The 17,264-nt window shown below is 32.4% G+C and overlaps 1 protein-coding gene across 1 annotated transcript in view; it reads right to left on the minus strand.

Moving 5' to 3' along the window:
- The window catches only part of LOC18035081, a 5,239-nt gene extending 1,991 nt beyond the window's left edge, over positions 1-3,248 (minus strand). Inside the window, exons 1-6 of the mRNA XM_006423804.2 lie at positions 2,883-3,248; positions 2,018-2,302; positions 1,015-1,077; positions 707-916; positions 390-505; positions 107-204 (exon numbers count right to left, since the gene is read on the minus strand). Coding sequence (XP_006423867.2) covers positions 107-204; positions 390-505; positions 707-916; positions 1,015-1,077; positions 2,018-2,302; positions 2,883-3,059 — 949 coding nt within the window. The 5' untranslated portion in view covers positions 3,060-3,248. The remainder of the gene's footprint in view (positions 1-106; positions 205-389; positions 506-706; positions 917-1,014; positions 1,078-2,017; positions 2,303-2,882) is intronic.
- Positions 3,249-17,264: the final 14,016 nt, after the last annotated feature.

Genomic DNA, 17,264 nt, shown 5'->3' on the forward strand with positions numbered 1-17,264 from the left:
GAGTGATAGTTTTAAAATATTTATCAAATTTTTCTCTACTGGGCTGAATTAGCTTCATCTGAATGGAAAAAAAATCAGCCAACATAGATTGTTTACAGATGCATACCAGCTAATGCACACCTCATATCCCCAAAGCGTACACTGTTCCAAACACCACGTTCTAACCGATGTCGAGCAGCTTTTGCTGATGCAAGCTGCAAGCCACTGCAGTACAAAAGCAATAAAATTTGAAGAAAGTGAAAAAATAAAAAATACAAAATACAAAATAAAAAAGAAAACTAGGGGCAGAGCAATGGGGGAGAGGGTGGGTGGGAGAAGAATTCTCAATGAAGCCTAAAATATATTGGCTTTTCATAGGTGCTGATTACTTGGCAATATAGGTAAATTACCTGTCCCCACTGTTCAATTGATCAATGCAGTTAGCAGCACGGGCTGCCCTCAAGAATAAGCTTCTGGATCGATCATGTTGAAAGGGCCAGAAAGCGTTTTTTAAATTTCTCAAAATCTGCATACAATTGTTTATTATTAAACAAACATTTAATAAGGCCAAAAAGCAATTCATGTGTTCATCATTTTTCTGATAAAGCTCTATGAATATTAGTTTCATAAACGTAAGTCAGTTTATGAATCCTGTGCACATTTAGCATCTCCAACTTTACCGACTTAAACCACACCACGCATACATGAGCAAGATCATAGAAGTTACCTCCTCCAATAGCATTTGCACTGTTATGATGTGAGGCTGATCAGAGTCCTTACTTTTCTGCTTCTGGTAGCCTCTAGGAAGACTATAAAGATCAAGAGGAAATGATATCTCAACGTCAAAATCGATAAGGCCCCATATGCGAAGCATTTTAAGGATTTCTGAGTATATTAGCGATAGCATAACTGCAGAGCCTGTGCGATGTGTCAAAACCTGCACACAATGGTAAATTAAACCTCATACGTTCCCTCTATGATCCCATTTTCTTCCAACAGAGAACATGGAAGGAGACAAAAGAATGAACTCCATACTGAGTGAAGATATAATGATCTTGGTTCTATTAATTGATTCCTTGCATTCGTTCTCCGAAAACCCTGACAAGAAAAAATAAGGACATGTATAAAAAAGCTGAGGTTCCACAAAGCACAACCAGTTTATAAAATAAATTTTTAATAGAAAATGAAGATACATCTCCATCAAAATTATGGAGGTCCTCATTTTTTTCAAAGCAAACTTATAAAGTGGGATGAATAGAGAAGAAAGAACGGAACAGAAGAGAGTAGTAAAAAAGGAAGGAGAGATCCTAGTAAAGAGAGACTGGGGAGAACACATTATGCATTGTGCATCAAGTTTGTGTCACCACTAGCTTCACAAAGCCTATTTATACGCATAGGCATCGGAAAGATAAAGAGGAAAAAGACAATCGGAAAAAAATGAAAAGAAAAAGACAAGAATACATCAACACTATTTAAATGGTCCCAAGTCTTACACCTACGCCAAAAACACTTATGTAGGTCTCTAACGGAATCTCCACTGATAATTCAAGTACTGTAGATTCTGCAGTTTTGCTCAGGAATTCCTTAGGCTTGCAGATTTAAACTTTGGGCACTCTTAACATTAACAAAATATCAATAATCAAAAGTAAAATTTAAAAAAAAAAAAAGATCAAGTAAACTTGGGAAATATTTGAGGCTGAGAATTGAGATGCTGTGACTGTAATCCATAACTACTGAAAAACAGAATCAGTAGTTGTCAAGTGTAAAAGATACCTGCCAGATAAAAAAGTGAGTGTTTAAGAAACACTTTAGCTTTTGTAACTTCAAAATTAAGCAGAAGCATTACAGTTACAAACATTTCCTCAGCAGACATGAAATCAAATACATCCCAGAGATCACATATACAAAAGGACAAAATTACAATACCTTGTTATACACTTTTTCGGCTTTTCATTGAGTAGAACAACTAATTAACTCAGAAACATATAAGAAGGGGCTGTAAATTCACTACATATGTTACATCTTACAACAAGCATACCTTTTTATCAAATAAATATCTCTCAATACTCTCCAAAACACTTTCTGGCGATGACCTAAAACCGGAACTATAATGAGAGCAGTATCCCACAGACAGATCATCCAACTGACTGATCAAGGCATCAACAGGGAGAGGTACTGATGAGTGCGAAATGAGGGAGTCGTCCTCTGCGGCTATATGAAGAGCTGTTTTACCTAAATCCACACATTTATTAATGCTAATACTCGTTTCCCTTTCAACATTGGATAATCTTTTAATCTGAGAGTAGAAACCCTCTCTAGCCTCCTGCTCAATTATCGATGAAGAAAGAAGACTAATCAGTATGAGGAAATATATTGTATTAAAGAATCAATTAATCTTCCATCAAACAAAAATTCACAAAGTACAGGTAGGCCAAGTACACAAATCTCACTACAATTTTTTATTTTATCGTATTCATTTTATTACATTAGCTTTGTTGTGCAAACAGTAAATTTCCCAATAATTACATATGTGCACAGGTGAATATATCCACGTTACCTCAGCCCAAACCAGTGGTACATTTTCTCAATCGGAAATTATGTTGAATTACCCTGTGAAACAATATATACCTTTTTTCCCCCCTTTTTCAATTAATTTTGAAGAGCGAAGTGAATGCAGATAATAATAGTATGGCACGTAGAGAATTGCTATATTATTATATAATTCTAAGACAAGAAAAAATCAAGAAAAGTAAATGAAGAACCTAAATAAAATTGTTATTCTTATAATCACATTCACTGAATTAAGCTGACCCCATTAATTCATCAAATTTAATCATACAAAACATAAAATTACGAAATAAATTATAAAAAAAATAATAAAACAATGAAGAAATCATAGTTACCCTAGCAAAAGTGGTATCCGTTCCAATGGAATCGAGAACATCATGCAACGCCAACTTCAGATCACTGGCCACGTATTTCTGCTGGGATCCACTGCAGCAGGTCACACGGTATCTTGAAAATTTCGAAAGATATGGAGAAGAAGGAAGACAAAACGCAGCGTATAGTGGAGAACTCATTGTTTGCAACGATGCAAAGAATGCAGAAAGAAAATAAAATGTTCTTTACAAGAAATATAAAGTCAAGATCTGTGGACCATACATCAGATTTATTTTTTAAAGGATATTCTCTTTTAGTTCGAAAAGCCGTTGGAGGATATGTGCATGTTTGCAACAGTGGACGTGCTTCCAAAGAAAATGCGACAAAGGTACCGGAGCCACGAGAAAGGGACACGGATATTTCCGCCCCCTATTTTTGTAAATTTACCTAATTTTAAAAAATAATTATAATAAATTCGTAATATTTTTTAAAAATATAAATTAATAAAAATTTCATAAAATTAATTAATCAAATTATTTTATTAATTTTTTCTTAGATTCTTTGGCCATCTTTGATCACAAATTTTAATATAAATTTTATTTTATTATTTTATTATTATGATATAAAAAGTCAAAATTACCTAATAAAACATGAGTTATTGTATATAATAATTTAGGTATTTAATTTTACTACTTATAATATAATATTTTTAAATGAAACATAATTTTTATTTCACTACCTTTACGTATAAATAACATAAATTTGACAGTCTAATAATTTATATGAGAATTGTGTCATAACGACACTATGTTAATTTACTTAAAAATAATGATCATACTAATAAAAAGTAGTATTAGAAATAATGAATTTGATACAAATTAGAAAAATATTGAAGTTAAAGTATATTCTTGATAATTTTACTTTATAAGGTTAAAATAGTCAATTGAAATTTACGTCAAAGTAATATTTGTAATCAAATATCCTAAAAATATCTAAGTCACAAAAAAAATCAACTAAGATAGATTTAATTAATTAATTCTTCAAAGTTCTTCTTAATTTGAAAATTTTAAAAATAATATGTAACTTTTATAATTATTTTTTAAAAATAAGATAGATTTATAAAAAATGTGAGGTGGAAAATTCATGAGAAAAGCAGAATTTTTTTCAGATATTAACACATGCCTCCCCTGAAGTTTTTGGAAACTACAGATAAATCAGGTGTAGTGGATGGTTAAACCAAAATCACAGTTTCTTCCTCTCAATAATCACAGTTTTAATGTTAGTGAGAATAAGAAGGACATGCACCATCTTTAACTGCTTTTCCAACTTCAAAAATCCTTTGTGTGGTGATATTACGGATATGACCTTGAGTTCTTGGCCCCAATTTTTTTATTGGAATTTTCCTTCATATGTTCGGGTTATAATTGTAAATCACAAATACCTTGTAAAATAAAATGCATTTTAGTCTTTAGTTCTGTTATTTGGGGCAAATTAGCATTTATGTTATTCCATTTTATTTAAAGTATGAATTATGTTAGAATGACAATGTTTATAAGGCGTAATTATAAATATTCGAAAGTTAGGAATTTGACATCTATATTCTCTTTTTTTTTATTGGTTTGAATGAGAAGAGAAATTCCATCTCCCTCACAATACACCAACATTTGAAAGTTATTAATTTGACTTTCACGTCAATTAGGATCAATTTGATAATACTACAACTTTTAAAATAATTATTGTTGGCTATATTATAAAAATAATCGGCTATATAGACAATCAATGGTTCTAAGTCCTATTCTTGCTGGAAAAGGAGAGCTCACATGAATTTTACAAGTTCTACAAATATTAAGATTAAAGATCTAAATGAACCACTAGTAGAAACAAGCCTAGCATAAAAAAAAAAGAAAAAAAAGATGAAGCATCAATTCATAAGAGAGAAGATCGCAAGGAAGAGATAAGTAGGTGAATTGGAGAGCACACTTAGCAGTGATAACTGAATTTCAATCAATAAGTCTTTCTTTCTCTTGTGTTTTGTTAGTTTTCTTTAATGGATTTAATACTTAATAATTCAAACATGATCTTTTTATTGGTTATGTTTGATTTTAAAATCCAAGATATGGATTTTTATTAATAAAGTTTTAAAATCTGAATTTCTTCATCTTTCTCTTATTTTATGTTTCACTTATTTTAATGTTGAAAAATTGCATCTTGTTTCTTTCGGTGGCCAACTAGATGAATTTAATGTGATTTTTGATTCCTAGTTTAGAGTTTTTAATCTGTAATTGTCAAAGAGTTAAACCTAAATGGCATATCATGATCAAGATTATGAGATATTTTCATTTGATTGCATGTGGAATAAAATTCAAAATATATAAACCAAGCTTGTGTATTTGTTTCTTGATTCAACTTTTATCTTCCTTGATTTTAATGCTTTTGTTAAATTGAATCTAGAGAGGTTATTTTAGGTTATTTAATGGAAAGATCATGATAATTAAGCTTGTAATTATCTTAGGGTTGTTGTTTTCCAAAGAAAGTGAATGATAATTCCGATAATTGACATAAAATCTCATGTTTAGTAGTAGAGAATAATTCCTCACACCACATTTCGCGTCATATATAAACCTTTTTAAAATTATTTTCTATAATTTCAGATTTTCTGCTTTAAATTCTTTATTTAGTTTATATAGCAAATCAACTACCAATTCCCCCATAATTGTGTATGCATTTCACTAATGTGTCATTGGTAGATTGAAAAGTTTGAATTAATTTTGTTAAGTTTAGATGGAGTTTTTAACTCAATTTTTGTTGTTGATCAGTTTCTATGTTTTATGTGTATAACTTATTAACTGGGAACAATCTTCAACGGGAATGACCCTTAGTTTTTTCTATACTCAATAACAAGAATATTTAAGGAATGTTTTAAAAGATAAGCTTTTAAATGGTATCATTGAACATTATGTGATCATAAACAATTCCAACCAAATAATAAAAGGATATAGGACTTATATATTAAAATTCTAAAGTCTCTAACTTTTTTCAGTGTTTAGCAAATAAGAGGGAATAGACAATATTGGTGGGGGGGGGAGGGGGGGCACGACTCAAAAATGTTATTACTCCCAAGTATAAGAGTGTCTAATTATAATATAACTCGATGAGTCCGGGATCGAACCACAAGGAATTTAAAATCTAGTATTCAATTTATTAAGCAAAGAAAATTAAATGCGAGAAAAGAAATTAATAGGAATCAATATAAAAATATGCTAAGGTTATAAGATTCACTCTCAGTATGCAAACTTTGGTTTTAATATTCTCTCATTTTTATATTTTGCCTTTGATGAGATTAAAGACAAAATTGTCACAAGCACGTCAGATGAGGCATATTCAGATCTCATTCAAGTACTCGTCAAACCCCTCACGAGAGCTCGAGTAAAGAAATTGAAAGAAACTCTTAATGGGTCGATTTAAGCAACTTAGGCTCAATCAAATTCGTAGAGGCTCGTTGAAGGAATCGCACATGATAAATGCATGATTCAGGCTCTTGAAGTTTCCAAATAATCACTTTTATAAAATAAAAAGTTGGCTTGCATATTATGACAGGAAAATATATTATTTTCCTTTTTCGGATACTTTCTCGTTTCTTGAGGAGGCTAGTGGAGAAACAAATTGTTATTTCTCTTTTAATTGCCAAGTTTCCATTTTAATTAATGTAAGGCATTTAAGCCGATTAGGATTTTGATTTGATTTAGATTCTTTCATATTCGCTTGGATTAGGATTCTGATTTGATTTAGATTCTTTTCTATTTGTTTAGATTCAGATTTGATTTTGGTTTACGATTTACTTCCAAAAAATCTTGTAACCAACCCTATATTATGTACTCACATCCAATAAATAGAGAAAATAAGTTTTGATGCAATTGGTGAGGGAGTTAATTCTTTTTGGTTTTTAAACAAACTTTTTGAACTTATCGTATTTTCATGGCGTTCAAACTCTTAACTTATTAATCAAATCATCTACAACTGATTGTGGTGTCCTCACATGCCAAGGTTCGTACTTTCATTAAGCATTAGGTCGCGATTCCATTCAATTATAGGTTTAGATTCGATCTTGGGGACTAAATTGATTAGGGTCGCATCAGTTCTTGACGGGATTCTTATCATTTAGTATTAGAGCTTAGGCATTAAGGTCAGATTCATCTATCTTTATTATTTTTAATTCTTATTTGAAATTTTTCATTCTTGTTCTAGTATTAAAAAAAAACAAAAAAAAGTTGATTGAATAGTATTTTTAGGATTTCTTTTTTTATCAATTTTGCATCCTTGTGGTTTAATTCTCCTCAAAATCCGTAAATTTTACCTATTACTTTCCTTAAAAAAGGAAAAAAAAAAAAGAGAAAGTCCCCGACCTTCGCTTAAAATCTTTTGTTCAATTTTCATTTATCAGTGTCATGTAGAGTCCAAAATTGGTTTTACCTCTTAGGTGAAATTTTTTTCCCAAAATCGAAACCCGATCTGACATACACATTCCATTCTTACTCTTGAAGTTTAAGTCTCCTTAGTGTAATCTTTGTGAATTGCTACTGGAATCTTGATATTAGTTTGATTAGTTGGATAAGAACCGAGTGAGAATTACTATGAGTGGAAAAAGACAAGAGAGTGTGAGCATATTAAAGGGTAAAAGCCAATAAATTTGAGTGAAACACAAGTAGAATTGAGTAAATCATTTTTCTCGAGTGAAACACATAAAGGAGTGAGGTGAGGTCCTTTCCACATTATTTCTAACTTTCTTTTGTAAATGTTAGCCATGTCTTACAACCCCGAGCAAAACATAAATGAAAAGGATCAATCCGCAACTACTCAGAATTTGCAAATTCAACCATTGATGGGAGAGATGAGAAGGACGATGAAGGCTAAACTAGAGCATACACATGAGTGTTTGGATCAAGTAGAGAACACATGTGCGGGGCAACCACAACCCGTTCCCCAATCACATATGAGGGATAGAGCTCCGGTTAGAAGAGAGATCGATGACTATTATAAGGATGGGTATGATGAAAAGGAGGACTCAGTGGGTAGTTATAGGAGAAATGGACAGGGTGGGAGAGTTAGGAATAGGGATGATGGATTAAGTGGCATAAAGATGAAGATTCCATCTTTTGAAAGTAAATTCGACCCGGAAGCATACCTTGAATGGGAGAAGAAAATAGAGTTCATATTTGATTGCCATAGTTATTCAGAGGCAAAAAAGGTAAAATTAGTTGTGATTGAGCTTTCTGACTATGTTATTACTTGGTGGGATCAGCTTGTTATAAGTAGGGGGCGTAATAGGGAACATCCAGTTAAGACATTGGATGAAATGAAATCATTGATGAGAAGGCATTTTGTACCTAACCACTACCATTGAGACTTGTACCAAAAATTACAAAGTCTTACACAAGGTAGCCAAAGTGTGGAGCATTACCACAAAGAAATGGAGATTGCCATGATTAGAGCAAATGTGGAGGAAGATAGAGAAGTTACCATGGCACAATTCTTGAATGGCCTTAATCGAGAGACTGTAAATATGGTTAATTTGCAACATTATGTGGAATTAAAGAGATGGTCCACAAGGCCAACAAGATTGAGCAGCAGCTTAAGAGGCCCATGCAGCCCTAAGCTCAAATTCCACTCCTTGGAAGCCAAGCTATGTGAAGCTAGGCAAGAGACCACAAGCATCTATTGCACGTAAGTCGAGATCCAAGCCCTCCAAGCACAATTCATAAAGTAACACCATGACTCCTACTATTAAGAATTGTGACATTAAGTGTTTTAAATGTCAAAGCAGAGGACATATAACAAGTGAATGTGTGAACAAAAGAGCTATGGTATTGCAGGACAATGGTGAGATTGTGACTGAAGATGAAATAGAAGAAAATGAGATGCCACTGTTGGAGGACGTTGAAGATGAAGAGTATACAACCCCTGGGGAATTGACTATAGTAGCTAGGACAACTTTAAGTGTGCAAGTAAAGAAAGAGGAAGCAGTACAACGAGAAAACATTTTCTATACTAGGTGTTATGTTCACGACAAAGTATGTATTATGAATATTAATAGAGGAAATTGTACTAATGTTGGTAGTACTATCATGGTGGAAAAGTTAGGGCTTCTGACACTTAAACACCCATGGCCATACAAACTACAATGGTAAAATGACAGTGGTGAGATGAAAGTGAACAAGCAGGTGCTAGTAACTTTTCAGATTGGCAAGTATGAAGATAATGTGTTATATGATGTAATACCAATGCAGGCTAGACACTTGTTACTTGGGCGGCCTTGGTAATTTGATAGACGTGTGAAGAATGATGGCTGCACCAACAAGTATTCATTTGTGTTTGATCAACGCAACATCACTCTTGTGCCATTGACACTAAAGCAGGTTTATGAAGACCAAGTGAGCCTACAAAGAGAGAATAATCAAAAGAAAGAAAGTGACCAAGAGAAAAAGAGAGTGAAAATCAAAAAGAGGCCAAGGAAAATGTGAGAGAGAAAGCCAAGAAAAAAGCGGCCATTGAGAGAAAATCATAAGGAAAATAAAAGAATTTCTACACGAGAGCGAGTGAGATAAGGAAAGCGTTGTTTTCACTTCAACTGATGATTACACTTTTGTGTAAAGAGACATTTTTTTAACACTAACGAATTTGACTCTATTTTGCCTAGTTCTACTACTTCTCTTTTGCAGGAATATGAGGATGTTTTTCCTAAGCAAGCACCACATGACTTACCTCCAATCTGAGGGATTGAGCATCAAATTGATTTTGTACTCAATGCGACCATTCCAAATCAACCAGCGTATAGGAGTAACCTAGAGGAGACTAAGGAACTTCAAAGACAAGTTAATAAATTGATGGAAAAAAGGTACGTAAGAGGAAGCATGAGCCCATTTGCAGTTTCAATTTTGTTAGCTCCTAAGAATGATGGAACGAGGAGGATGTGTGTTGACTGTCAAGCCATCAACAATATAACGGTAAAGTATCGACATCTCATTCCTAGGCTAGATGATATGCTTATGAATTGCATTGATCTTGTGTATTTTCTAAAATTGATATAAAAAGTGGATATCATCAAAGTAGAATGAAAGAAGAAGATGAATAGAAAACTGTCTTTAAAACAAAATATGGTTTGTATGAATGACTAGTCATGCCTTGTAGTTTAACTGATGCTCTAAGCACCTTTATGAGACTTATAAATAATGTTTTGTGAGCTTTTATTGGCAAGTTTGTTGTTGTTTATTTTGATGATATCCTCATTTACAATAAAAACATAAACGATCATGTAGAACATTTGAAATCTGTTTTATATGTGCTTAGAAAAGAAAAATTATTTGCAAATCTTAAGAAGTGTACCTTTTGCACCAATAAACTTATATTTTTAAGAGTTACTGTGAGTGCATAGGGAATACAGGTTGATGAGGGGAAGGTACGTGCAAATCCAAGAGTGACCGAGTCCCACAAGTGTAAGTAATGTGAAAAGCTTTCATGGGCTCACTAGTTTCTACCGACGATTTGTGAAAGACTTTAGCACATTAGCCGCACCACTTACTGAAGTAAGAAAAAATGATGTTGGATTCAAGTGGAGAGAAAAGCAAGAGAAGATGTTTCAAATAATCAAGTAAACGTTAACTAATGCTCATTTATTGTCCTTGCCTAACTTTAATAAAACGTTTGAAATTAAATGTGATGCCTCAAGTATCAGTATTGGTGTAGTCCTAATGTAGGAGAGACGACCAATTGCTTACTTTAATGAGAAACTAAGTGGGGCATCCTTAAACTACCCTACTTACGATAAGGAGTTGTATGCGTTGATTCGAGAATTAAAAACGTGGCAACACTACCTATGGCCTAAGGAGTTCGTGATTCACACCGATCATGAGTTCTTGAAACACCTTAAAGGTCAACACAAGCTAAACAAGAGACATGCTCGATGGGTAGAATTCCTAGAGACATTTCCATATGTCATTCGTTATAAGTAAGGTAAGGAAAACGTTGTTGCGGATGTGCTTTCCCGCAAGTATATCTTAATATGAGACTTAATGCTAAATTGATTAGTTTTGAACATATTAAGGAATTGTATGCTAATAACCATGATTTAAGCTAATAACCATTATTTTAATGTTGAATACCATCGGGTTTTTTTTACTGTTATGGATGTCAATGTGCAAGTGTATACAACAAGTAATATACTGATGAATGTTCAAATCATCTCCACATGGATTGATGTTATCAGACTTGCTACAACAATCTTAACAGTGTAGTTTTGTTCTAATTAAAATAAGATAAATTGTAAAACTAATGAACTAATTAAACTAAAATTACAATAACTAAATGAAATAAAGAAAATTTTGATGTCAAACATAAGGATGTAACCAATGCGAATAGAGTAGTTGAGTGATTAAACTTACTTAATGGTGTTAATTTTTTCTCTGATTAACACCTTATTGCTACAACATCTATTACAGCACTGGGAAGAATTCCTTAGCATCCTTAGTTGTTGCCTGTTGGATATCTTATATTTAAATACAAACCTAACAGTGACTAATTGTTATGCTAAAATTATATATAGCATTATGCATTTTAGGTCCCAATTGTCCTATTATGTGAATCCTTGTGTCTATTTCTTCACTACTTTTAGATCAAGTAATAAAGTTGTATAAGAGTTTCAAATTTGGCCCATATTTATTTTCCAACAAATCCATGATTTCTTTTGCAGTATCATGCCCTTCATATAATGGGATCAAATCATCTTGCATATTATTGAGGATTTTAGCCTTTGCCAAGGCAATATCTTCCTCCCATTTTGTCACTTCTGTGACATCTGTGAGCTTATCTTTAATAATCATGTACAAAGTTCTTTCATGTGTCAACAAATAAGAAATTCTTCTTTTTCAAATGTTAAAATTAACATTATTTAATCTCTATACTTTAACTATGTCTAAATTTATTTATTTAATAACTTATGTAATAATAGTAGGGTGGACTAAACTCATTGGTCACGAACCTTAATCTTGCCAACTAGAATTGATTTCTATCACACTCAAATCCTAAATGGAGAAACTAATTTCTTTGAGATTTGGCGGCTTTTAGAAGTATTCAGGCATAAGAGTTAACGTACGAAAACCCTTTTGGTGCTTGGGTATAATTGCAAAATTGGTTGCATTTCCCTAAATTTCTAAATCCTAAGTCCTCGAAAGTGAATTTTAAGGCCACAAATGATCCAAATTGGTGGAAAACCTTGAAATGCAAAATTTGGTGTAGCTTGAGCTGATTTGATGTCTAAACTAGATTTGATAAGAATGGCTGGTTTGAACGAACTGGAAATGGGTCAAGTCATGGTCTACAAACAATTTGTGCATGCAGTCAAACTTTGGGTCAACAACAGGTCAAATTGGTCAAAATGCGGGTCGAAATCGAATCTGAGCAAATCAACATGCGGATTTGGATGGGGGTCAAGTAAAGGTTGGGTTGGGCACACTTCGAGTCAGATTTGTTGAAACGGCCACAAATAAGGATTGTGATTTCCCTGCAAATTGCTGCGACATGCGTCTTCAACCTCTAGAGTGCATGTGATACATGTGGTTGCAGTCCTCCACGAACTAGTCACTAATTTTGATGATTTCTACCCTTCCACATGTTGAAACTTAGTGTTTTTGGACTCTATGAACTCGTTAGGACATCTAGAATTCTTCTTAAATGGAAAATACAATTGATTAGAAATTATTTGAGATCAACTTCCTTGATAAAACTTTCTCATACTTGAATCCTTATGCTACATTGAAACCTATACTTTGATACCACTGTTGGAATTTATTAATCAATATACACTACTATTAGACTGGTGGTTACCTAAAGAACTCCAAGTACACATTATAAGTTAAAAACTTTAATTTTTAAGAGAGTCTTGGAGATACCTTATTTATGATATAGCCATGCATTTATATAAGTAATCAAAAACCTAGTTACATGTTTGAATTAGAACAAATAACTTCTACTAACTATTTGGAAGTTATGTATTCGAATTCAAACATGTAAGGACAAGAGACAAATCTTTTTACCATATTATGCAGCTTGCCTAGCATTTCAACTTGGTTATATATTATATAAGTCATGATTTTTGCATGTTACCATTTGATCACACATATATTAACATAAATTGCCCAAGAAACATGTGCTTTTGTATCTAATGATTTAGATATTTAATTTTATTTGATTAAATCTTAAACTTCTTATTATTTATATTTTAAAAAATAATGTGTATTTATTATAATTATTTATTAAAAAGTAGGGTGGCTTTACAAAAACTGTGGGTAGAAATATCATCACCATTTTAAAAATAAAACTATTTAAAATGCATATTATTTATTTTATATGTTTGTTTATTTATTTTTTTTTTCTATTATCATATTTAAGGTCTTATCTATTATGATATTTTTATAATTTTTAGAAGAAGTTCTCACTAAAAACCAAATACCTAAAATAATTCATCGATAAAATGATAAAATCTCAGGGTTTTTATTTAAATATACCCCATCTGCCCCTAAATAGCAAACTTATACCCCGTTGCATACATATACTCCAAGGAGAAGGAAAAAGTCAAAAATTCCCTTCAATAAACCATTATCTTCACCATTTCACATTTTCTCGCATCTCTTTCATCCTCTCTCACGGTTTTCTCATCTCTTGCCATTTTATCTCCTACTTTCAATGTAAAGGTTTTTGATAAACATAAACTCTTCAAAAACAACGTGGATATGGTATGGTTGAAATATAAACATTTTTGTGTGATTGTATGCTTAGGTTTGACTTGATTTCATTAGAAGTATATTTCTAATGATTTACGAGTTTATAATAGTATATTAACACAAACATTGTAACATAAATATATAGGGATGTAAGATCAAAATATTCAATTTAGGTTTTGGGTGATTGAAAAATGATTCCACGAAAAAGTCGAGTACGAAATTGAGTAAGTCGAGTATTTAGTTGGGCAAGAAGTGATGCAAGAGAGTTGATTAAGTTGAGTACCTAGTCGAATAGTAAGTCAAGTAAGTCAAGTATCTAGTGTAACAAAAAATGAAGTGAGTCGAGTAAGTTATAATGTAATCGGGTAGGTAGTCGAGAAATATGTTGAGTAATAGTAAGTTTAATGGTAAAGTATAAGTTAGGTAATTACTCGAGTAATGTACAATAATTCAGGTAGTTAGTGGAACAAGTCTTTGAACAAGTCAAGTAGAAGGCAAGTAAGTTTATGAATAAGTCGAGAATTAGTTGAGTAAGTTTATTGAATAAGTCGAGTATTATTTTCATTCCATTGAAAACGTTGACTAAGAGCCAAGTAATTTTTCGAACAAGTCAAATATTAATTATTTTAAGTTGTTTGATGCAGTCAAATAAGAGTTTTGATCACGTCAAATAGGGGTCAATAATTCTTTTGAATACGTCGAGTATCAAGTCAAGTAAGTCTTTTGAATAAGTTGAGTAAAAACAGATCAAACCTTTGAACAAGTCAATTACTAACTATTTTAAGTCCTTGAATAAGTGATGTAAGCCTTTTGAATACATCAAGTGTAATTCTAAAATCTGATCGATTGTTTGCTGTTGATGAATTAACGGATGGAATAATTGACAAACTATGCATCACTTATTTCCTTAATGTTGTTTAAACATGTACTAAATTCAAAATTATTTGTCTATACAGGGTTTGATGGAGGATCGTAGATGGTAAGATGTCTTTAATTAGTGGTGTTTTGGAGTTTTGGGTCATGGCTTGAGTGCTTGGAGCAAGTAAAAGACCATCCTTAGTCATTGTATAAGGATTTTCGTATTGAAATTGTATAATAATGAATTTACTAGTTGTTATGAGAGAACATTGTATTTAATGTTTGTTCAACAATTTGTGGTTGCTTCAGATACTATTATTTTTTAATGGTTATTGCATTATCTTTGAAGATAATTACTTACTAATATAGCTGAAGTTGAGTATACTTGATGCTTTACTTGACTTTCATGAAAAAGTATCAAATTTTTTCAGGAGACTTAATTGGTCGTGGTTCAATTAAAGTTGAATATACTTAACTCGTTGTCCGACTTCTATGAAAGAAGTCAAGAAATTTTCAGGGGAGTTAATTGGTTGTGGTTCAACCAAAATCGAGTAAACTCAACTCGTTACTTGACTTCGTTAAAGAAGTCGAGAATTTTTCAGGAAACTTAACTAGTTGTAGTTCAATTGAAGTTGAGTATACTTAACTCCTTACCCTACTTGATTAAAGAAGTCGAAAAATTTTTCAAGGGACTTAATCATTGTGGTTCATTTGAAGTTGAGTATCCTTATCTAATTACTTGACTTTGCTTGTATTGGAGAAAAATCAGTTTTTTAATTTTTTTATAAAACCTTTTAAGATTGCTCTCAGACAATATATAAGAATTTGTAATCTAGAAATCGTATCTTGAAAATCCGATTTGGCTTTTTCCGCTGAAGTGATTTAGGCTCCCAAATCACGATCCATCACCACCACTCATGTTAGATCACGATCCGTCACCACCACGCTTGTTAGATCACGAACCGTCACCAATGATCTTCTAGGTTATGACTCAAGTTTGATCTGCACTTGACGTGTGGACGCCTTTATCACCACTAAAGCAACTAGCACGAGAAAATTTTTCTCTCAACAATAGAGAGAAAAATCTTTTTCTCTGATCTGTATAAAGTGGCTGCTCTTTTTTTCTTTAGAGAAAATAAGCCTTTTTATATCTCCCTTTTGTGAAAACCCTAAGCTCCAAATAATAAATCAAAACTCACGTTACTTGCTTTTTCTATAGGGGACCCACCTTGTAAAATAACATAAGGCCCCTTACACACAAGCTAACTAAATGGAGCCTCCCACTAAATGATATATTTAGGCTTTTGACCCAAATAACTAGTTATCTTGCTTATTAATCCAGTAGTGGTGCAGTCAATTAAATGAGATAACCCGGAGATCATTTGGGAATATACAATAGTGGCTATAACAATTAGGTCTGTAATTAAAATAGCCTAATTATTTAATTCTAAATCTACTCCACTAAAAGATTGGAATTGACCTCCATAATTGTATGCCTGAATAATAATTCGTCCCAAGCCACATTGATTTCTTTACTGCATAATCATTTGTACCACATCATTAATTAAATCGATATCTCAACTGTCCAATCAATTTAATTACATCTTGTTCCTTGATACTTACTAAAATATTAACTAGGCAATCCAAGAAGGGGGGGTGAATTGAGATTTTAAAAATTAAGCTAAGCAAACCACACACAAATCCAATCTAATGCCTTAATAAATTCGAAAACAATAAATTCAATAAAAGCACAATAATAAATGAGTAAGGGAAGAGAAAGCAAACTCAAGGATTTTTACGTGGTTCGGCAATCCCCACCTACGTCCACGCCTCCAAGCACACCGGGCTTGAGGATTTCACTATCCATGCCTTTCCAAGGCTTCAAACGTTTACAATTGACTTCAAGGTGTCAATGAACCTTTACAACAAGAGATTGTCTCTCCAATCTCTTCACTCCAAGTGTTTCTCACACTTGTACTCTCACAATTTGATGAGAAATGAAAAATACAACAATCAATCTCTCTTTAAGAGTAAATATACAAATTGAAGAACAAAGATGATTTAATGAATGATGATTCACGAAGTTGAAGCTCAATATATGTTGTGTGCACTTGTTCTTGCTTGCTTGGATTACTAAAAATGAATTGGTTTTGAGTTTATATAGTTTGAGCTCAAAAACTAGCCGTTATGCACATTTTGGTCGTAACCGGATTACTGGTTATAGACATCCGGACTTCCGCTTAATGTTACAGTTACAGCCACAATTTTGAATTTCTGAACATCCGGATTGCCGCTTTGTCACATCCGGATTTCCGCTTATGCTCAGTAGCTTACTGCCCAACAACTGAATTTCCGTTTGTCAGGATCTGGATTTCCGCTTTCAATTCGAATAGATTCTGCCTAAAATCCGGACTTCCGTTTGTCAGAATCCGGATAGCCGCCTGCTACAGTGACTGCTACAGTGAACTATTTTTTAAAATTACAGTTTGACCTCAAAACTTTATAAAACTATATTATGGCCCAAACGTTATGAAACTTTACAAATAGGTCCAATTTCAGAATTTATAAATAATACTTTGTTAATCCCAAAACTTTTTGAAATTATGATATAGCCCAAAATGCTATGATACTTTTCAAATAAGTCCTTCACCAAAATTTCAAGCAATACTTATTTATTTCAAAGTTTTCAAAATTCTTTCAATTAAACCATAAACTTTGAAAAACAACCAATTTCATAAAATCATTTTTCCATTAAATATGAAACATTTATAATGT

The sequence above is a fragment of the Citrus clementina genome, unplaced genomic scaffold (genome assembly GCF_000493195.1).
Source record: "Citrus clementina cultivar Clemenules unplaced genomic scaffold, Citrus_clementina_v1.0 scaffold_8, whole genome shotgun sequence".
NCBI classification, from domain to species: domain Eukaryota; kingdom Viridiplantae; phylum Streptophyta; class Magnoliopsida; order Sapindales; family Rutaceae; genus Citrus; species Citrus x clementina.